Here is a 23,104-nt window from a genome sequence, read left to right as displayed (position 1 = left end):
TACTCCTGCCACCATTCAACAGATGAGGAGACTGAGTCACAGAAAATGGACTGTCTTGCCCAGCCTCTGATAATATAAGGCAAAACCAGAATACAAACTACATCAGAAGTCCAAGCCAGGCTGCCCTCCCAGAAATCCTCATCCAGGGGTTGGAATTACTTTCCCAGCTTCCCAGGCTCTCCCAGTGACACCCTCGTGACCTTTGGCCTTCCCCGCCCCCCGGGTCTCGCTGCCACCCCCCACCCCCACCCCGGTGGCTGACTGCCGGCCCCCTCGACCCACAGGTGCCCACCTGTGCCGAACCCAGCCGCGGGACACATCTCCTCTGCTTTGTCTCCACTGACGCTCCGTCTCGGCCGCATCTCTGCTCTGAGAGCGTGTCCTCAGCTGGCTGTGACAGCCCCGCCTCTGGGGCTCCCGGCTGTGGAACGGGCCATGTGGACAGCAGCCTGTCCCTGCTGAGTGATGACAGAACCCGTCCGCCCGGCTTGCCTCTACTGGGGCACAGGCCTGAACCCCAAGTGCCCGCTGCTGGGCAGCTCGGGGAGACCCGGACACCCAGCTGGCTGGCTTTTAGTGAACAATCCTAATTTGCTGATGTCCCCAGGTGTACTGTTAGAGTTGGATGCTGAAGATTAAAGCAGTCTGTTTTGGAGAGGAACATCTGGTTCATTTGTGCTCTTGGCAGGAGCAGGGCCAGCCGGGTTTCACAAGTGTCGCTTGGAGGGCAGGGCCGGCTCGGAGGGAGTGAGGGCGAGGCTGGGGCCCCTCAGCTCTCCGAGGGGCATCGGGGCCTCCTGCCTCCTCCAGGCCTGTGCGCGCTGGGCCTGCTGTCCATCCGCCTTCCCCAGCTACCCCGCCCTCACGCTCCAGACCCCCCTGCAGGCCTCCTTCCCCGGGTTGACACTGCCTGTCACTCGGCACGTGCTCCCCCACTGCCATTTTGCGTACAAGACATCCCCGAAGATTCTCAAGATAAACTTCCATGGCTGTGTCTTGGCAGCTCACAAAGGAACCAGGACTTGTCAAAGCGGGGCCCTGGTCAGTAGCAAAGCTGAACTTGAGCCCGAGGGTCCTGCCTCTATTCTCTCTGACGGCCTCGGTCTGTGATTTTTTTCCATCTGCTGGTGGAGACGGCATGCCCGCACCCCCCGGCCCAGCCACCTGGGCTGGGATTTTGCTCTGGATCGAGCTAAGCGTTGCACCTCGGAAGCCGTGTTGTAGCTGGGGTTATCTTTTGGCTTGTGCCGGGGGGGGGGGGTTGGCGGGGGCGCTCCAGGACGCCATTCTCCCCCCACTTTACCGAAGTGTCTGCTCCACTCTCTTCTAGTTCTGGCAGTGCGGCCAGTGGATGGACGTGGTGGTGGACGACCGCCTGCCTGCTCTGTCCCAGGGGGACGGGGACAGCCCCAAGTACCTCTTCGTGCATCCGCGCAGACACAACCAGGAGTTCTGGCCTTGCCTGCTGGAGAAAGCCTACGCCAAGTAAGGACGGGTGCCGCCCTCTGCCCGGCCCGGTGCTGGCCCTGCCTGCCCGCTTCTCGCCCTGCCACGTGCTGCCCACCAGCTCGGCCGGGGGCTTTTGGCGGTTCTGCTGAACACAAACAGTGGCTCTAGAGCATCGGGGCCTTCGCCACTGGGCTGGGCATCCTCGGAAACAACCACAGAATGCTGGGCTTGATGCTGGAGCCATCAGGAAGGACTAGAGTTACCGAGCAAAGGGCGGGCAGGGCAGGGCAGGGCAGGCTCTGACATCGATGCCATGGTAAGGACCCAAATGCTATGTAACATCCCCACTGACGTGTGATGAGAGAGCAAGCCCGACTTTCAGATTCACAGGAGTCAGGCCGAGGCTGCACAGAGGAGGTGGCCCTGGAGGAAGGTCTGGAAGGATGGGTTGCATCTCAGCAAGGGCAGAGAGGATTTGGGGGGAGCATCCCCAACAGTGGGGATGGTTCAGGCAAAGGTGCTGGGGCGGTGCAAGCGGTTTGGGGGCTGGCGTGACTGCTGTGAGGTTGTTTTGTTTTTGTTTAAAAAATTTTTTTATGTGTATTTTGCATGGGCAGGCACCGGGAATCAAACCTGGGTCTCTGGCATGGCAGGCGAGAACTCTGCCTGCTGAGCCACCATCGCCCACCCTGTGAGATTGTTTTTAAGTGGGGCGCAAGGGCAGGAGTTGCTCATTATTAGACGGGCAAAAGCCCCACGATTCAGGGACTGCCTTCTGGCTCGGACTAGCTCAGCCTTTATAAACTCCCGGTTCACAGGTTTTACTTAGACTGACGCTTTGGGGTGCTTTTATCCACCAGATGTTTAAATGTTCTCCAGGCCCTGTGCTTGGCGCCAGGACAGAGGCTCTCTCAGACCAGCCCCAGTGGGTGTGCAGGAGTAGGTGTGCTTGCACGTGTGCGTGCGTGTGTGTGTGTGGCTATGGCGCTGTTGTAAAGACACACACAGGTTATGAAGTGATGCCCCCACTCTTCATGACCAGAGCCATGCAAGTACAAAGGGCAGTGAAGCATCATTTTACTCTTACAGACTGTAAAAGCTAGAAAGCTGGATAAGGCCAAGCACCGTCCAGGGTGTGGGGATCCAGAAATCCCAACATGGTCCCTGTGTGGTTTTGAAAGGGCAGCCTGACCATAACTAGCCCAGTTATGTACAGAGCTCACACGCAGCAAGGACACGCCTGGGTGTCCATCCCAAAGGCTCCCCAGGGCCCTTGGGGAGTCTGCCTGGGGTGCCCACTGCAGCTCCAGATGGTGGCAGGGGGTGTCTGTCGGTGGGGTGGGCAGGGAAGGAGGGTGTGCAGCCTCTTTGGAGAACCCCACAGCAGTCAGGAGCCACAGAGCTCAGAGGGTCCCCAAGGACAGGTGGCTGAGTGCCTGGAGCAGGAAACACTGAAAAAGAAAACTAGATGGTTTATGTAGATGGAAACTCCATGCACTGCAATATACATTTTGCAAGAACACTTGCAAACAAAAAGATGCATGGGAAACCTTCTGAAGTGCTTGTCTGTGGATGGAGAGAAAGGAGAGTGGGGATAAAAGAGAAGAAATAAGTAGATAAATGCATTCATTAAATGGAGTGGGGGGGAATCATGAACGGTGGCTTTAAATGATATATTGTGGGAAGGGTTAAAAAAAAAAAACAGGTACCCATAGAGAAATGAGGAAATGGAATCAGGACAAATCGAAGCGGGGGAATTCTGAGAAGGCTGATCTCAGGGAGATGGAAGCTGGAAAATGTATTGGGTTTTTTTGTCCCTGCTGTGGCCGGGCTGTCCTTAGGCTGCCCATTTGCTCTGCCTGTTATCCCCAGGGGGCTTGGCCTCCCTTTGCATCTTTACTCTCCCTTCCCACTTCAGAACTCTGACTTTCTCTTGACTCCTCATGATACCAGCTGTGGTAGTTAGATTCAGTTGTCAACTTGGCCAGGTGAAGGCACCTAGTTCTGTTGCTGTGGACATGAGCCAATGGTAGGTGAATCTCATCTGTTGCTAATTACATCTGCAGTCGGCTAGGAGGCGTTTCTGCTGCAATGAGTGACGTTTGACTTAATTGGCTGGTGCTTAAATGGGAGAATGCAACGTAGCACAGCCTAAGCAGCTCGGCATTCCTCATCTCAGCACTTGCAGCTCAGCCCAGGCCTTTGGAGATACAGAAAGAAGTCACCCCGGGGAAAGTTGTTGGAACCCAGGGGTCTGGAGAGAAGACCAGCAGAGACCATCCTGTGCCTTCCACGTAAGAAAGAACCTCAGTGGAAAGTTAGCTGCCTTTCCTCTGAAGAACCAACAAAATAAATCCCCTTTTATTAAAAGCCAATCCGTCTCTGGTATGTTGCATTCCGGCAGCTAGCAAACTAGAACACCAGCTCAGCCTCCTCTACCCTTCGCTTCTGCTGCCCTCTGCCCAATACCTCTGCTCATGATCTGATTCAAATTCCAAAGTCACCGGTCACACCACCCGTGACTCAGGGGTCACCTCCTCACCAGCCCAGTCTGCTCCGTCGGATTCAGCAGCTCTCCACGCCATAGCCTGGGGCGGCTGCTCTGCCCGCGAGCCATGGAGGGACGGAAGGGGCTGCGTGAGAGGCAAACACTGTGACCGGCCCAGCGGAGCTAAAAAGCCAATGCTAGCAGATGAAAGAATAGACAATGAATCAGGGAGCGCATCGGCCGTCTGAAGACTTCCCAGAGACCATCGTAACGGATCCCTCATTTCACACATGGGGAAACGGGGCAAACAGTAGCAAGTGGCTCACCTGGATGTGCCAAGGCCCAGGGCCCCCCGGTTTTCCGTCCTGTGACCCGTGGGCATCATTGGGCCAGTCTGCAGCCCCTGCCTCATCCAGTCCTGGTCTGAGAGGTGACACCACAGCGCAGGTCCCAGGTTGGTCCCTCTGGAGCCCCCAACCTAACACAGCAAGGAGTGGATCTCTCTTCTTCTGCTCTTTCTTATGAGCCAACTTGCAAAAAATGAAAGTTTTTGCTCATTTCCAGTTTCAGGAAGGGCTCTTCATTAGTGTTTGAGAATGAAGCCCAGATAAGAGCCAAGGTTGTTGAACCAATCCATGTTTGTGGAGGTTAATTCACTCCTTAGCTACTTCCACAAATGCTGCCTTTATCTTTCCAGTGTGGATTCAGCCCTCACAACTTCAGGACCCCCTTTTACCCTCATGTAAAAGGGGATAGTTTGACACTTCACTTGGTGAATTAGAAAGCTGGCGGAATGAAATGATGGTTTTGACCCCATTTCGTTAACAGCTGACCTAGAAGCAATCATTCAGCCTGAAAAGGGAGGGGAAAGTGGACCCAGAATCCTCATTCTACCACCTAAAGCCTTTTAGCAGAGGATAAAATGTTTCACGCTATTAAGCTATTTAAAGGCTTTCTCCCCACTTATTCAAAGAAGGAAGTTACAGATTGCAGGGGTGACTCAGATGGAATTATAGCTCTTCAGAGGTGGAAGAACCCCCCCCCCGTATCACCTCCTTTGAAAGCTGGGGAAACTGAGGCTCAGAGGGGCAATGTGGCTTGACCACGGCACACAGCGTTTGAGGACAAGCTGGAAGGAAAACTCTGCCTTCTTGTCAGGTGCTTTTCCACCACCCCTTGATACGGCCAGTCTTTAGAAGAAAAAGATTGGCTTCGTGTTTCCTTTGGAACTCAGTGGCTGGGACATGGGGCCCCTGTCTATACAGGGAGGTTATGGTAGGCAGTGGCCAAGCAAACGTGCGGGCTCCTTTCAATTATCCTTGTGGCTGGGAGTTTGGAAATGATTGATCGAGTCCAGTCAAATGTGAGAAAAAACCCCAAGTTTGGGGATGTATTTCTGAAGGTCATAAAATAGAGTGGAGACTAGGATGGGGGGGTGAGGAGACAAAATCTGGCTGCATCTGATCCTCTATAGACTCCGCAGTGAAGAATTGCAGTATTTCCTAATCCTTTCTGGCTCTTAGATGTCTGGGCTCTTCCCTGTCATTGCCCAGCGGATAGGCATTTCCCCAAAATGAGCTGAATGAAGCTGAGAGACGAGGTCAAGTCTCTCAGAATCCCTTGGTTCAGGTGACAGAATGACAAACACAGCCAGCACAGATCTTTCCTTTCTTTTCTATTTCCTGCCAGCAAAGAGCGCTAAGAATAGTTGCCGTGTTCCGAAGCAGCAGCATGTGAGCTCAGGTTTGTAAAGCAGAGAGGGTGCTTCTTGTCACAACAGGCAGCTGCAGGCAGGGCAGGCTCTGTGGGCGTGACAGATAGAGAGTGGGGAGGCTGCCGGGGGATGCCAAGAGGGGCTGCGTGTGGCACTCCGACACTGCGGAGCGGTGTGGGATCTCGCACATCACATGAGGCCCATGGACACTGAGCAGTGGCCTGAACTGCAGGACAGAGCCCCATAGCTGCCACTGCCTGCTTGAAGCTGGGGGGGGCCTGAACATGGCATCAGGGAGGGGCTGCTGGAGCGAGCAGGAGGTGAACCTCTGCAATAGGTTCTGGAGCCCCAGCCCTTGTGAATGTCCAGTGCCCTCAGCAAAGTCCTGTTCATTGAGGACAGGAGCCAGGAGGTCTGGCTTCCCCTGCTTTGAGCAATAGGGGTGCAAAGATGACCCCAAGATCTAATCAATGGAATATTGGGGATTGACGCATATCTCCCACAAAAGGCATTTCAGGTCTCAATGCCTGCTCCTGTGGGTGTGAACCCACTGGTAAAGATGTTGTTAGCAAAGGTAAGGCCAAACTCAGTGAGGGTGTGTCTTAACCCAGTATGGCTGAAGTCTTCATAAGCAAGGGAAATTGGACAGGGAAGAAAAGTCATGGAGCCGCCAGAAGCTGAAAGTCAATGGAACCTGGAAGTGAAAGGAGAAGAAGCTGCCATATCCATTTCATGTGACAGAAAACCAAGGGCCAAGGATCGCTGGCAGCCGGCCCATGAATGCCACAGTCTTCTGGGGGAGAAATATCACCTTGATGATGCCTTGGATTTTGGACTCAGCCTCAAAACCACAAGCCAATGTATTCCTGTTGCCTTGGCCAACCCATAACATGGCATTCGTTTCAGCAGCTGAGAAAGTAAACCATGGGGCATGTGAGGAATCAAGAGAGTCGCACACTGAGACCCAAGTGGGCACAATCGCGATCAGAGGGAGGCTTTGTCATTAAGCAGGCAACAGCTCTTGACGAGAGAAGAGTCCAGGACCAGCCACAACCCTCAGTTAGATGTGGGGAGATACAGGAAGGTAAGACTTAGAACCGGTGTTACATACATGTCGAGATAACCCTGCCGCCAGGTAGTCTCTGCAGGTCTATCCTTTTGTACTGCATGTCCTTGACTTTCTTCAATAAAAGATGTCCAAGGGGTGTGAGGGGAGTTCAGTGGTAGAATTCTTACATGCCATGCAGGAGACCCAGGTTCGATTCTTGGCCCATGCACTTCTCCAAAAACAAACAAACAAAAATTCAACAAATGGTGCTGCAATAACAGGATACTCACGTGGAAAAAGAATGAAATGTGACCCCCACTGTACAGCATACAAAAGAAAAAAAAATAGAAGAGTTCCTGAGCCAGCCATGGCATTTGTGCCTGGTATGACGTGGTACTCGCAGCGACTGCTGGACACACACATGCTAAGGTGAATTTACTTGAATACTGGGTGATCTCACAGGGAGAGAATGGAAGAGGAGGAAACAGTGGTGAGAAGGGGTGTCTGAGGGGCCCTTAGAGCTGACCCAGTCACCTCACTGTTTACAGACAGAAGGCTTGGGGCAAAGAGGGGGAAAGGGCTTGGCCAAAACCACAGACCCCTTAGCGGCAGCAGCAGGGATGGAACTCAGCCCCTTACCCCCATGTGTTTTTACATACCAGAAAAAAAGCTATAGCAGGAGCTACCCTGTTGCCCACTGGCCAGTGAACACTCTGCTTCCACTTACCCACTGTTCAAAGGTCCCTAGAGAGAAACCCGAGGGATGGGGTGGCCCCCACTGCAACTTTGATGCCAGAGGCAGCCCCAGGTTCTCCTGCTTGGCCTGGCCCAGCTCCCTGTCTCTGTGCTCTGCCTACATTTTTTTTATTGAGTGCATAGTCCAGGAATCAAACCCAGGTCTCCTGCATGAAAGGTGAGCATTCTACCACTGAACCATCCATGAACTCTCTGCCTACATTTTAAGATTCCATGGGAAACTTTCCAGTTCACCTCATCCCCTCCTATCACCCCATCGAGAGGAACTTGGGTTCTCAAAACCCAAATGTGACCCCTTACCCTTGCCTCTGCCGTTCCCTAACGCAGCTTGTCCCGGGCACCCCCTCCCAGGGAGCATAAGGTCTCCTGTTGCCCCGCTCAGCCCCCTAGCTCCATTGCCAACCCCACTTGTCGATGCTCCTTGGTCCCCAGGAGCCTTCCTGATTTGAATCTTCCTCCCTGGAAGACTAATTCACTCTCTCTCCTTGCATAACACTTAACCCAGAGGTGCCCCCTCCCCAAAGCCCTCCCTGAACCCCCATACTGGGCTCGAGTCCTTCTTCTCTGGTCCATCATGATCCGCTGCTATCACAGCAGAGAAGCAACCAGCGAGAGCTAGAACCTCAAATACTTATTCACACCACCCTTCTAGGGAGAGCTGCTGGAGCGGCCAAGTTTGGGGAATGAAGTAGGGACAGGGCTGACCTGCTGCATCTAAGACTGAGCAGCACAAGCCTTCACACTGCCCTGTGATGAGCCAGGTTCATTTCTAAGTACAGCACAGGCAACAACTCATTGAACCTTCCTGGTGGCCCATGACCGTCCCTGTTTCATGGATGAGGTAAGGGAGTCTTCTTGCCCAAGAGTTGAAGACTCACGAGAGGGGAGCCAGGGACTGGACCCAGGCAGTTTGGCTCTTGAGTGTGGGGTCTGTCTGCCTCCCCAGTGGATGACAGGAAATCCTAACATGCTGGGGAGAACTGGAGGAAGCGGAGATGGGCAGGATGGCCAGGCATTTCTGGGAGCACCGTCCAGAAACAGGGACCCCTTGGGAGGGTGAGGGGGTGGGGAGGAGGTGCTTTGGAGGACAAGAACGACGGCTTTAAGTGGTTTGCCTTTAGGGTGTGTGGTAAGACTCATTTTCACCTAGCCTACCTTCAGCAATGTTACCATGGCTCCCTAATGATTTGGGGGTGAGTGGATGGATTCTGGGAATGTGGAGAGGGAGAGGTTCTAAACTCTGGATGGAGCTCTGCACAGAGTGAGAAGGAAGGCCGAGCGAGGTCTCAGCTGAGCTCTTGAGGGGCCAAATGGGGCCTTGTTCGTCTTTGAACTCTCAGTGCCTGGCATGGAGTCAGTAGTTAAAAGCTATTGCTAAACTGAACAGGGAGCACAGAACCGTCACCACCACATCTAATATTCATTCAGGGCCTGCAGGGGCCAGGGACAACCCTATGAGATCAGGGAACCCCTGCAAGACCAGGAGCTGACTGTGTGGTGAGGCGGGAATTCGGCCCCAGTCTCCACACTCAGAGCCCCCAGACAATGCCTGGCCCTCGTGGGAAGGGGGCGAGGACAGCACCACCCCCCGGGCTGCTGGCATCTAGTCGGCATCTCGAGTAGGGGGGCGGATGGCCTGGCCTGGGGTGTCTCACCAAAGGCACCACGAAGGCAGATCCGACTTCTACCTTCCCAGGCTGCACGGATCCTATTCCCAGCTGCACTTTGGCCACCTCCTGGATGCTCTGGTGGACCTCACAGGAGGGGTGGTCACCCACGTTGACTGGGACTCCTACCCTTCCAACCTGGTGACGGTGGTGAAGATGGCGGCCGGCACGGGCTCCCTGATGGCCTGCAGCACTCCGTGGGGGGTGAGTGTCCAGCCCCCTGCCCAGGAAGACCAGGGAGCCCCTGGCACTGGTTAGGGCCATTCAGGCACTGGTTAGAGTGGCTGTGATGGCGGGCTCCTTGCATGCCGAACCCAGGCTGCCTCGTGCGTACCTTACATTCACCCCCCAAGATAGGGATGGCAGACATCACTTCACAGAAGAGGAAACAAGCTCCACAAGACCGAGTAAACTGCCCGTGACCACACAGCCCGGGGTTCAAATGCCACCATCTGACTCCAGTGCGTTTCAGTTGGGTCCAGAGCGACAGGGGCCTTTACCATTGGAGTGGAGAAGGCAGGGACAGCTCCCACTGCAGGCTGCACCCCTTGTGCTTTGCTGCTTTGCTTTAAGTCAACGATGAGCTCTTAGACCCTCTGATTCTCACTGGATCTAAAGGCAGCCCCCCGAGGTGTGTCCTTGTGTCCTGCTTTGGGATGCTTGGGTGACCTTCCAAAGTATTTGAGTCAGGTTCCCTATGCATGGGGATGTTTCCCTCACTCGTTAAGCCTGTGGGCTTTGAGTCACACATTCCTAATATAAAATGCCCCTGGGAAACTTGAGATGCACTTTAAACCCCAATTACTCACAGCTCGGGGGCTCCTTCCAAAGACCCAACAGACGCGTCTCATGCTGTGCCTCATTGAGGACCAGCGATTAGAGGAGCAAGCAGCCCAGATCTTCAGGACCCTGTGGTGGTTTCCTGAGGCATGAAATACCTGGGTTCTCAACCTTCCCATCGGCCATCAAACTCTGACCCCCTAGAAATGAGTGCCGGGAACTAGGGCATTCCAAAGGGAATCGGTGGGACAAGTTTCATCCAGCCACAGTTCGGCTGCTGCATTTGTCCACACCCCTGAAGAACCTGTGGAAGTTGGATGCTCAGTCTGCTTTTCTTCTCTGAAGCTGACAGAAAAGGACCAGGAGCAGGAGAACGGCCTGGTGGCCCGCCATGCCTACACCGTGACGGGAGCTGAGCAGGTAAGGTCCCCACGCTCTGGCCACCTCCCCCATGGTCTGACCCTGAGTTCTTGCCGTTCTAAACAGGGGCCAGAATGAAAAGTCCTCAGCAGGCCTGCCAAGCTGAAGTGAGGATTCATCACCCTTGTCCCCACCTTGACACCCGTGAGCCTCCTTCCCCAGGGACCCACCGGAGCTCTTGCTATGCTTAGACGGTTCTCAAACAGGGATGGCAGATGTCAGCTGTGCCGAGGGACTCGTCGAAAGGGAGGGCAAAATGAGCTGTCCCCTGGACTCTGGGAGAAGTTTTTCCCCAAAAGGGGTTTTATTCATTAGGTACAAATGAAATGCCCTTAACAAAGAGACTCCAAAATACAGAGGCTTAAACCAGATAACGTTCATTCCCCACTCCTGTAACAGGTGGTCCCAGGGCTGGGAGGTGGCCTTCCATCCTCAACATGGGGCTGCCCAATGGACAGCTGCTCTAGGTCCCTCACCTCCCAGCCAGGGGAAGGGAAAGGAGCCAGGGAGATGTTGAACATCCACAGAGAAGCTCAAGTTGAAAATGGCCCACATCACTTTCATTCGCATCCTATTTGTCAGGACAGGACCACACCAAGGCCCAAGGAGGCTGGAAAATATGCGGTCCAGCAGGGCCACCTCAGGCCCAGCTAGAATACTATGCCCTTAGAAGACAGGGAGGCCAACTTTCTGAGCACAGATAGGAAGTTGTTTTCCCCTAGAGGTGAAAACTGACTGCGAGGACAAGTATATAATTACTGTGTGTGGTAGAATGTGGTGTGGGAAACTCAAACATCCTGCCTCCTCCATTCATAAATGGAGAAGGCGAGACCTCCGAAGGGAAGTGTCTTTCACAGGCTCCTCAGCATCATAATGAAATGTGCCTAGACATCACGTGTCCTCAGTTCCCATCTCTGCTTTTCATGTAGCCATGCGGTGACAGCGCTTCCTGGCCTTGAGATGATTTCCTGCAAATGCTCCCCCTTCTCCCCTTTCTCACAACACTTGAGGTCTAATAATATCTTCTAAGCCTTGAGAGACAGCATTCCAAACTCCAGGGTACATTTTTCACAGGTATTTATGGGCCAAAGGATGCAGTATGTCAGCTTTTATTTCTGGTATGTCTTCTCTCCTGCTGTCTCACACTTGCCCTTTCTCTATCAGTCTGTCTCTCCTGTTCCTTGACCCAAGTCCAGCTGCACCAACATTTTGGGTTTTGCTGAGTGTCTCAAACCAGAAAATGGGAACAATATCTCCCGTCTCCTTAAGGTAAACCAGCAATAAAATGCTCCCTCTGCACAGGGCTTGGCATATAGTAGGTACCAAATAAATGTTTGTTGGGTCAGTGGGTGAGCACACTTGCATGAATGAATGAATGGCTTTTCCCTTGGCCATTCATGAAGGTGGCATTACTGATGCCCCATCAGAGGACATGTGTGCAGTCCCATAAGCAGGGAAGAGGTTCTCCAAATAAACTCAGGCCAGAAGGGATCCCATCACAGCAGGTCCAGACTCCCTTCCTCCAAATTGTACCATATCCACTCTGTCTGCCCAGCCCCTTCTCTGAATTCTCTGGACAGCTATGACCACCCCCACCCCTGACCATGTTTGGACACTCCGTTCCCTGCAGCTCTCCCATCCCGAGTGTGGACAAATTTCTCTTAGGTGCCGACTCGGATCGGTCGGCAATGCTTGGCCCAGTAGGCCAGAAGGCCAAGGGGTGCAAGTCCCCGCAAAGGCCAGACAAGGGCATGGCAGTGGCCCCCAGGTTCAAGTAAGCCATGCAAGGGCCTGGGGCCAATGCCCAGAGGTGAACGCCGGCATCACAGCCTGGGCTCTGCTGTTTTTTGGGCTTCTGTTGCTTCCACTCTCAAGCCCAGACCCCTGTCCCGCCACAGCACATATAGCAAGTTATTTTTATAATGTGAGGACCCAATACCCTGAGCAGCCTGAACAGGGCATCTCACCTGTGATAGCTGAGGATCCAACCACATGACCAGGTCCATCGCTTACCTGGTATCCTGCGGCCTCTGATGTTACCCAGCTGCTGTGTGAAAGAGAGCTAATCTGGCAAGACCTTCTGTCAAAACAGGTTTCTAGAAAATGCTGTACATTGTATGCCTTTCTGGGAGGGTCACAATGCACATTTAGCATGTGAAAGGCTCTGATAAGGCCTGCATTAAAGATACAAATACTCCTTGGTTTTAATCTAGCATTGGCCAAGGAACCACTTTTTCTAGGGATAACTACTACCGGCATATGGAGTGAGTATTCAAGGGAATACATTTGAGGAAATGTGTGCTGGGGCAGGTAACCTGGGCCATCTTTTGTCCTGTGGCACTCTTTCTGAGAGAGCCGACCTAGGCCCTTGGACACAGTCCACAGGCAGGGAAGTAAGCCTGTGAGCCAGCCCATTCTTGGATGTGGCTATGACCTTGGCCTCTACTGTAGCCTCTGAGCTTTGGAGACTTGGGCACTGAACTGGGGAAAGTGAAGCAATTTTCTCGAGGCTGCAAAGCAAGAAGCAGGGGCAGAATTCTGAGCCCAGCCACTGTTGGCCTGCAAAGCGTATGCTCTTAATCTTGGAATCGGGTGCACATACAGGGTCCAGCTGCTTCAGGGCCCAGCCCAACCTAGGATGTGGTCATGAGCTTGGTGTTGAATGTGACTCATGTGATTACCAATAGGGCACGTGGCACAAGCAGGGGCCCAAGCGCTGGACTTGGAAGAAGGTTCCTTTTCCAGAGAGAGGAGGTTATAACTCGGAACCACAGGTGCTAAGATTAAACCAAGCCCATAAATGTAGTGTGCTTTTTAATCTGCCCATCCTCCCTCCAGGCAGGACACAGACAGGAAGATAAATGAAACTGGCATATTTTTTATTATGCATGTAGCTCGGTCAGCGGCTCTCCATGAATGCCTATAAGCAGTCCTCATTCAGCCCTGCCTTCAGCCCCTTCAACTCACTGGCTGCTCTTCTCCCCTGCGCCCAAAGGAACCCCTGACCATCCACGTGGGCTCTGAGGGGGACTCATCGTAGCTCTTTGGGCCATTAGGAGACAGTTTCTTATATCCCATCTCCGTGGACTCTGTTGGCTGCCGGCGGTCAATAATACGCTGTATGCAAGGCCTGGAGTAGGCTGGGTGGGGAAGAGAGGGTGGGAAACCTAAGTTAGGGTCAGGAGCCTCTGGTGGCAGCTGTGAAAACCAGAGAACCGCACACTGCAGCGCTGGCCAGAGATAGAGGCGGACAAGGAAAAGCAACAGAAGAAACTTCAGCCACGTCCAACTCTTTTGCCCCCAGTTGACTGTGCCACCCCAAATGACAGCCCCTATTGGGTTAAATTCAAGACCAAGGTCACATCCCAGGATGGGCTGGCCTCAGAGCAGCAGTACCTTTCAAGTGTGCCCCATTCTACAACTAATTGCAAGCGCTTTGCCAGCTGATGGGATTCTGCCTCTGCCACTGCTTTGTGGCCTTGGGAAAGTTGCTTAACTTCTCTGATGCCCAGTTTTCTCCTCCACAAAGCAGGGATCATGTAAAAATCTACCTTAGAGGCTCAAATCATGTAACACACACAAAGCACTTAGCCAGTGTTCAGGTCCGAGCCTGGACCCCATGCTCGGTGCTCCTCTCCCTAGGGTGATTCAGGACTTTCTGACCCGTAATCACCAAATGGGCTCACCCCTGCCTCACCCCTCCAGGCCTCTGTCCACTCAGACAACATTAGCACTGCTCAGTATCTCAGCTGTGACCCGCCTCAATCATATTTTTGAATTCCTCTCACTAGGCTGAGGGCTCCCGATTCCCGGTAACGAAAATTCAAGGGTTTGCTTTCATTTGTTGTCACTTTTTAACCGTCCTGCCCTCCGGCACATCTAAGAGGTTAAAAGGAGTAAATGTGCTAAGTTCTGTATCAGGGAGTAAGGGGCGATGCTTCCAGATCATCGGAGCTTCCCTGCGTGCTCCGGGGCCTCACACGGAGCCAGGGAGCCAGGATGCTCAGGGCTAGCCTCAGATGTCTGGAATCCCAGTCCCGACCTTGTGCAAATGAGCCTCACCTTCCCTCCTTGCTCGGGACAGCACTATCGAGACGGCAGCACAGCTCCCAAGGGGCGGCTGGCAGGGAAACAGGCAACGTCTGTGGAATAGAGATGCTGGCTGGGACAGGGCTTGGGAGAGCCTGGGGACCCATAAAGAGCTCTCCTCTGCAGCCCAGCAGCTCCCTGTGCCATTTATCTGCTCTGGAATCTTGCCCAGGTCCTAGGATGTCAGTTGTCCTGAATGATCAAGTTGCACCTGCCCTGCAAGATGCTAAGCAGGAAAAGGGGCCATTTTCTCTTCTTTCTTGTTTCAACTCCTCCCATGCAGCAGAGAGACATTGATTTTTTTTTCCTTTCAGCTTTTTTTTTTCCTAGCTGCAGCCAAATAAGGTCAGAAGTTAAATTAGTCCTTGGAGGTAAAAAGCGGCTGCATTCATATTCCCTCTTTTGCTGACTTTTGCTGGGGAGCAGTGACAGTTTCCTTTTTTGTTCTTCTTTACAGATTCAGTACAGGGGCGGCTGGGAAGACATCATCCGCCTGTGGAACCCCTGGGGCAAAAGGGAATGGAGAGGACGCTGGAGTGATGGGTATGGCTTCTGAACAGGTCTCTTCCCTCCTTTATGGAGGAGCTCAGGGGACAGAGACCCCTCCTGCCCCCTGCCCCCCTGCCAGGGTAGCCCCCCTCCCCCCAGCTGCTGTGGATTCTCACCACCAGCTCATCCAGTGCCTGCTGGAGGGTGGCTCTCAGTCCATCTCACACTTACATGATGTCGTGCACCAGGCCCCTATTAGGCGCCTACTGTATATCCACTCTGTATTAAGTGAACTGTGCTAAGCACTGAGGGGCATGCACAGGTGGACAAGCCCCAGCGTCTGTCCTTTTGGAAGGGCACAGTCTAGACCTCTGAACCCAAGTACCCAGAAATAGTGAAAAGGGGGCAATTGGGAAGACCCCATTTGGCAGTGAGAGGGATGGAGAGAAGGGAGCCTCATCCTTAAAGGGCTCCCATAGGCGAGGTATCAGGATGGAAAAGGCTTCATCTCCAAGGGGGAACTGGAGGCAGTGACCTGGAGACCTTCACACTTGCTCCTTTTGTGCTACTCATCGACTCATCCATTTGTCCCCTTGCGCCGGGTACCGCACCTTGCTCCATTCGGGAACCCAAGGCTCGTGGCTGTCTCCGATGTCCCCCCAACCCCGCGGGCAAGTCGCAGACTGCGGCCCCCTGACCAGCTCTGATCCCGCCGATTCAGGGCCGCCAGGAACCCGGCTGCAGCGGGGAGCGCGCCTGCTGCCTGGCAGAGCCCCACGAAGCGCGTGTGCGTGCGCAGACACGCGACAGCGCGAGATGAATGGCGAACCCGGGGGGAAGGTGGGCTCTAGGAAAGGAAGGGGGAGACAGAGGGAGGGAGGAACCCAGCAGATGAATTCCTGGAATACAGCCGGGTGTGGCTCGGATGTTTCCTGGTGAACAAGGAAGCCTGGTCACCCCTGCAGGAAAGGGAATGAGCTAGTGAAGCTACAAAGTACAAATGAGGCCATCCTAGGCTCGGCAGGGAAGTGGGTAGAGTCCAGGTAACTTCCTGTTAGGATTACCTGGTTCCCCTAAATCTGGGGCCTGCAAGCTATGGCCCACAGGCCAAATCCAGCCAGTCTCCCGTTTTTGAAGGTAAAATTGTATTGGCACATAGCCATATTTATTATGTATTTGCAATAGAGACTGTGTGAGTCACAAAGCCTAAAATATTTGCCATTTGGCTCTTTACGGGCAAAGCTTGTGACCCCTGCCTTAAATGGCCCCATAGTTCCAGCCCTGAGACTCATGCTTAGAGCCTGGCGCCCTCTCCTAGCAGCAGGCACAGACAGCATGCCACCTGCCTCGGGAGGTGCGGGGCCCCACCTTGGCTCCGCCCCTTGCTCTTAGGCCACCTGCCTCAGGAGTGCGGGGGGGGGGGGGGGGGGGGGCGGACCCACCTTGGCTCCGCCCCTTGCTCTTAGGCTGTCTTTTGGTGGGTGGCATCATAACACCTGCCTCAGTTTCCTCATCTACCACAGGGGCCTAATCATGCCTTCTTTTGCAAAACTGGTTGAATCTCCAGGGCTAGGCACATGAAGTATAAGCTAGGACAGACTGGGTCTCAGCTCAGTCAAATAGCCGAAACGTCTCAGTTAAGCAAGGGATGCATTGCCCGGTGTCTGACCTCAGGTTGTCTTGTCCACAATCCAGATGATGTTAAGAGACAAACTCCAGAGCCAGACTAGACCATCTGGGTGTGAGTCCCAGCTCTGCCACTTACTAGCTGTGTGACCTTAGGCAAGTTATTTAACCTCTCTGGGCCCCAGTTTCTTCATGAGAAGGTTCCAAGCTCCCAAGGATATTGCCAGGCAGAAATGAAGTAACGTATGTAAGATGGTGCTGCACCTATCAAGTGCTATAAAAATATTAGTTGTTGTCAGCTATTTTTGATGAGAATTGAAACCTACTTCCATATTTGGTAATAATAGGAGACTTCCTATAAGGGTTCAAATGAAGACGTGATTAGTGGGGTCTAGAGCAGTTCGGGGTGGCTTCCTGGAGCATCTGGGGCTGGTGAGATCTATAAACTTGTGGATCTGGGCCAGCCACTCTTGGACTCTAAATAAGGAGGCAAAGCCAAGAAGGCATGGTACCAGGAGCTCTCTGGGAGACTCGGGCCATGAATGTGGGGGCTTCTCTCCCAAGCTTATAAGCAAGTCCATTTCCACCAAAGGAAAGGAAGCCTTCTCCCATGGCGAAAGGATTTATTCTAACTTTGCAGAGAGTAGGAGATGCAGTTCCAGGCACTAAGAGAAGGGCTGGTAGAATGGGTAGGTCTCGGAGTCCAGAGAGTATGGCACAGGTGAGAAGAAGCTGCCCTGGCAGGGATAGGCTGGGTCAGCTGGTGAGGGAAACCAGGTGATGTCCTTGAACAAGGGAAGGTTCCATGGAGGCTGGGGGCTCAGGGGTGAAGGGATCCAGGTCAGTGAGCAGATCTGCCTGCAGGGCACAGCAACTGCTGGGCTGGGCTCAGCAGGCAGGATGCCCACTGTTGGGGTGCCTGGTAAGAACAGTCCTATCTTTAATCCCAGAATACCTGGGCACCCAGTAGGAACTCCAGAAAAGAAAACCAGAGATGGGGGGGGGGGCTGGTCATAGGAACAAGGCAAAACGCCAATTGCTAGGACAGAATGGATTTAAGGCACAGGTGATTTGCCATTGAATGGGGGAGAGGCTGGACCTTGGAGTGGGAATCGAGAGGTCTGAGGTTGGGTGGATTGGGTAGGTGGGGGAGACAGGAAGAGAGTAAAAAGCCACACCATTCAGAGAGGGGTCCCCATTTCAGTGGCAAAAGCCATAGCGTCAACAAGCACTGTTTGAAGAGCTGAGTAACTCCCCAGTGACGCGTACGGGGTCCAACGACAGGTGTGACACATGGTCTTTAAGACATTATCTCTGAAGAATAAACCCCTCAGTGCAACACAATGTCACCTTGTGGAGCCAACCTCAAGCAAAGCTTCAGATTCCGAGAAATAATAGTCCGGTAACCAGAAAAGCAATTAAAAGCAGTTAGAATTTTTACAGCTGTCTAAAAATTGCCTAGGCCAAGTCCATCATCACGTAGATAAAAACTTCTTAGAAAGAAGTTTTTCTTATTCTCAGTGTTTCTTCTATACTGCAGCTGCCCCCAGACACCCTCTCTCTCCCAGTCCTGGGTGCCTCAACCCTGCCTCCAATCCAGCCTGGACAATCCTTACTCACTGACCTCCTTTCTCATTTCCACGGACTTCTATACTTTTTTCTTTCTCAGGGGTATCCTCTGCCCTTTCCAGTGTAAATCACAACAACAACCTCAGCCTTTTTCAGCTGTGCTTTCCATCATCACCCCCATGCTGCCAAATTTGGCCCAGAGGCTGGTCTAATTACCCAGAGCCCTTGATCTGGGATTGGCTTTTGGGGCCAGGAGTGGAAGGAAGGCAGAGGGCAATGATGGGTTTCCCTTGGGGTGGAAAATAGGGCAGGAGATGCATGAGTAGATATTTTGCCCATGTCCCCCTGCTAAGCACACCAGAGATCGGGGAAGAGCTTCGTGGGCGGGGTTGAACTTGAGCTGGCCTTGGGGCGGGGCGGGGTGGGGCGGGGAATTTATGAGTAACTTCAGAAGGGAGCCCGCAGTACGAAGGGAAGGACAGACTGCCTTCCCAAGCCAGAAACACACATGGTTGTGTGCGGGGCCAACATGCGGCCCGAGGCAGTGGAAGCTGGGAGACAGGTGCTGGGACCTGGGGCTGGAGAGCTCCAGCAGGGCAAGCAGGAGGCGAGAACAAAGCCGGTTTAGACATTTGGATTTATGGGTCCAGGTGTGGGGTGCCGAGCAGGGACTGGGAGACCGGCTCTGTAAGACCCTGTTCCTTGGTTGCGAGGGCTGAGAGTCACCACTTCCCGATCAAAACCAGCCTGGAAGGAAGCAACGGGGCCTCCAAAAGCCCTGTCTCCATGCAGGGGATTGATTTCCTCCCTACTTTTTAAGGAGTGGAAATGGATGGAGAGAGCCAGATGATCTAATCTCGGCTATAATTGAAATTTCAGTCGCACACCCTTAAAGGCAAACTTGCATGAATCGATAGCATATTGATTTACACTACATTTATTTTCCCTTACACACGGCAGAAAATGTAATTATCACTTAATTATGAAATTGCTGTTACGCAATCACGCATTGGAGCGCCTCGGCCCACAGCTGGAAGGACCCAGTCCCTCAGTGCCAGCCACTGCGAGAGAAAGATCTCATTAAGTTTTGTGCCCAGGGACCCCTTCTGGAAGACACCAGCCTGTGAAGCAACAGCAGAGACGACACCAGCTACTGAGGGACCCAAGCACAAGTCACCAGCTTCTTTCCTTCGACCACGTCACCTGCCAGAATCGTGTGTCAAAGCAAGAGGACCCCGTCGGATTGAATGAAGACAAGGCGCTATGGTTACAGGAAACATTCAGAGAAAATGTGTAGATCTTTCTAGCATTAGGGTGGACCAAGGTGAAAATGTCTACTTCATGGGCTTTCAGGGCAAAAATAGTATTCATACCAGGAAAACAAGTGCACGTATGATGTCAACTATCAATTTTACTAAGCAGAGAGATGTCTATAGCATGCGCGTTGATATAAATGACCAACCACAATTAAACAGCGGGGCCATTTTGAGGAATATCTTAGGAATCATGGTGAGAAGGTGTGCTGGTTTGAAATGATGTATGTACCTTAGAAAAGCCATGTTTTAATCCGAACCCCATTTTGTAAAGGCAGCCGTTTCTTCTAATCCCTATTCAGCATTGTATGTTTCAAACTGTGATTAGATCATCTCCCTGGAGATGTGATGTAATTGAGAGTGGTTGTTAAACTGGATTAGGTGATGATATGTCTCCACCCATTCGGGTGGGTCTTGATTAGTTTCTGGAGTCCTATAAAAGAGGAAACGTTTTGGAGAATGAGAGATTCAGAGAAAGCAGAACGATATAGCTACAAGAAGCAGAGTCCACCAGCCAGCGACCGTTGGAGATGAAGAAGGAAAACGCCTCCCAGGGAGCTTCATGAAACAGGAAGCCAGGAGAGAAAGCTAGCAGACGACACCGTGTTCGCCATGTGCCCTTCCAGATGAGAGAGAAATTCTGACTGTGCTCGCCATGTGCCTTTCTACTTTAGAGAGAAACCATGAACTTCATCGGCCTTCTTGAACCAAGGTAGCTTTCCCTGGAGGCCTTAGATTGGACATTTCTATAGACTTGCTTTAACTGGGACATTTTCTCAGCCTTAGAACTGTAAGCTAGCAACCTATTGAATTCCCCTTTTTAAAAGCCATTCCGTTTCTGGTATATTGCATTCTGGCATCTAGCAGACTAGAACAGAGGGAACTGTTTCGATGCTTACTGTAGCCTGGGTGCTTAATCCATCATTTTATGTTATCTTCTCAACAACCCTTTGAGACAGAATCATTATCCCCGAGTCACAGTTTGGCTCATGGAGGCTTAGCATGATGAAGGTTCTCTTCCAAGGTGACCCAGCCAGTAAGGGTGGAGATAGAATTCCATTTTATTTTCATTTGCTACACAGGCTGGCTAGTTCAATTTCCTGCCCAGCGGAAACCCTTTCTCTTACCCCTGCATATCAAGCTCCCAGATCTCCTTGCCAGAGGAGGTCAAACCCATTGCTGGGATGACCAGTGCTTTGGGCGTCCTTGTGCCTCTCTCTCACCCACGCCCATTGGCTCCTTCTAGCCCTGGAGAGGCTGACTCTTCTTTTACCCAAAAGCCCCATGTTAGAGCCCCACTCCCACGGCTGTCCCCGTCCACTTTTGCCCCAGTTGAGCATTGACTGACTGTTCTGACCATTTCCAGGCAGCCCAGTGGTCTCCACACCCCTCCCCAAACTGGTCTTGGCAAAGTGACCACCTCCAGGCAACCAAAGTGACCCAAAGGGAATCAAAGGGAAAGAATTCTACCCTGAAATGAGCTAGAATTGTCTCAGGGGAGGTTTGCCCCCTGCAGTTGGCACATGGATCCCTCCAGAACTTCTGCTCCTTCCAGGAGTTAAGAAACAGAAACTGTGTCCCAAAAGGCTTGGGTTAAAATGTGTTCAATGGAGCCAGTCGCTCCCAGGCTGGCAGACAAACAAGGGGGGAGTGGGGGAGGGAGTGTATCCATAGTGTCCATAGAAAATTATTTATTCACACTTAGTTTTATTCAACAAACATACCAGTTGAGCTTCTACTATTTGAAACACTGATAAGTCCCGCAGATACCAACATTAACTGATTGAGCAAAAAATTATTGCGTGCCTCCTGTGTGCCAAGGCCCGTGTTCAATACCAGTGGCCGACTGGTGAGCGAGGCGCATTCCTTTCATGGAACTTGGAGTTACAGGAGGGATAGCAACAAATGAACAAGCCATTGTAAAGCAGTGTGGTGAGTGCTGGGGTGGGGAGGTGGTACGAGGTACTATGGGAGCTCAAAGGAGGGGGTGGTAGGAGGGGGGCAGGTGGGGCTTCCCAGAGGGAGCGCACTTCAGGTGGAAAGATCAGTAAGAGCTAGCAAGGGACAGGACCGAGAGGGGCAGGCACGCCACGGTGATGGCGGAGAAGTACGAGGCAGGTGCTTTGACCGAAGCGAAAGGCAGGCATCGATGCTAGGGTTCAAGGGTGAGGGTGGGGGTCAGTGGGGAACCCCAAGGCAAAGCTGGAGGGGTGGACAGAGGCTGGCCACTGCAGCAGTTCTGTTAAGGAGTTGGAATTTCATATTGAGAGTAACAGGGAACGAAGGGTTTGTTTTCAGCAGGGGGATGACCCAGTCAGATCTTCACTTGAGAAGGATCATTTTGATGGCAGTGTGGCGAACGAATAGGAAAGTGGGCAAAACGAGGTTTGAGGAGGTCAGTTAGAAGAAAAGAGGGTGTCCTGCCCTAGAAAGAGGGTGGTCGGGATGGCGGTAACAGATGGCTTTGAGAGGTGTGTGGTCGAATCAATAATTGGGGATTGGTGGTGGCACTTGCAGGAGAGAACAAGCATCGACAGTGGCTCCTCATATTTCCACTTGGGCAGTTGCAGGAGGAAGAGTTGATTCTGACGTCACGCTGGGGTTCCGGTGGGATGGACTAGAGCTCAGGAAAAAATACTGGGCTGGGGATGGAGGTTGGAAGTCACTAGCATATACAGAATGACGGATTCCTGCCCCTAGGTGGAAGGACACTCTCCACTTACAATCTAATCGCTAGTAGGGGCCAGTGCAAAGGGCCCCATCGGGTTGCAGGTGGATACGGTGAAATCTTACCCTCTGTGGTCTGTTCTCCTTGCTCAGGTCCCAGGAATGGCAGGAAACCCATGATCAACGAAAAAGCCAACTCTATGAGAACAAGGAAGACGGCGAGTTTTGGTATTTGACTCCTTTTTTTAAATTATGCTTCAAAGCTTTAACTGTTTCCCAGGTCCTCAATCCCCACCTCTTTTCCTAAACTTGTATAAGGATGCAGGTTCGCTTTGCAGAAAACTGTTTAGAAGGAGACCATTTTTCTTCTAAATGGATGGGACATTATTTTGAGTTCCCTCTTCATGGGAAAAGTATTTTGGTTCTGAAATATCACCATTTCCAGGACACTTTAGTGGGAAAAGGGAACATTGGAATGGCAGCTTTGAAATTGACAGCTTTCTGAATGCTAAGAAGCATGGTTTTCATGCCTGTATCTTCTGTACCATCTCGTTGGAGCCCTGGAGCGCCACAGTCTCCTCTGGTGTGAATTTCCTAAAGAGGCAGCATAGCATTAGTCTTGGTCCCTGACTCCAAATTCTGGGTGGGATACCAGTGCCATCACCAGCAGTTAGGCATGACCAGAGGTCTTTAAAACGCAGTTTGGGCTGTATGTGCACATCTTAGAGGATGAGGTTGATGTTTCTCTGAGGAGTTATCTGGTTTACTTAGTGGCATATTCAAATGAAATTCAGCAGGTGTGAAAAGGAAGCTGGGACTAAGTAATTAAGAATCAGAAGAAGGACACATGTAAATTAGAAAGAAGAATGTCTCAAATGCCTCCACTTTAATCCCAGCAGCAGGTGGGAGATGAGGTGTTAAATCCAATTTATTCTTACAGAGGACTCAATGATGACATTGGAAAAAAACCCTAGGGGAAGGTGATCTTGCCAGCAGCGTGTAGGACCCATAGCAGAGAGGATTGGTGGG

At 52.3% G+C, this 23,104-nt stretch overlaps 1 protein-coding gene across 1 annotated transcript in view; it reads left to right on the top strand.

Moving 5' to 3' along the window:
- CAPN13 (calpain 13) overlaps positions 1–23,104 on the top strand; it is a 90,848-nt gene that overhangs the window by 37,660 nt on the left and 30,084 nt on the right. The window contains exons 5-9 of the mRNA XM_077134746.1: positions 1,331–1,485; positions 9,152–9,326; positions 10,248–10,322; positions 14,869–14,954; positions 22,229–22,303. Of these exons, the coding sequence (XP_076990861.1) occupies positions 1,331–1,485; positions 9,152–9,326; positions 10,248–10,322; positions 14,869–14,954; positions 22,229–22,303 (566 nt within the window). The remainder of the gene's footprint in view (positions 1–1,330; positions 1,486–9,151; positions 9,327–10,247; positions 10,323–14,868; positions 14,955–22,228; positions 22,304–23,104) is intronic.

This window comes from Tamandua tetradactyla, chromosome 17 (assembly GCF_023851605.1).
Source record: "Tamandua tetradactyla isolate mTamTet1 chromosome 17, mTamTet1.pri, whole genome shotgun sequence".
NCBI lineage: Eukaryota > Metazoa > Chordata > Mammalia > Pilosa > Myrmecophagidae > Tamandua > Tamandua tetradactyla.
The sequence above is the reverse complement of the archived record's forward strand: the minus strand, read 5'-3'. Positions and strand labels throughout refer to the sequence as shown.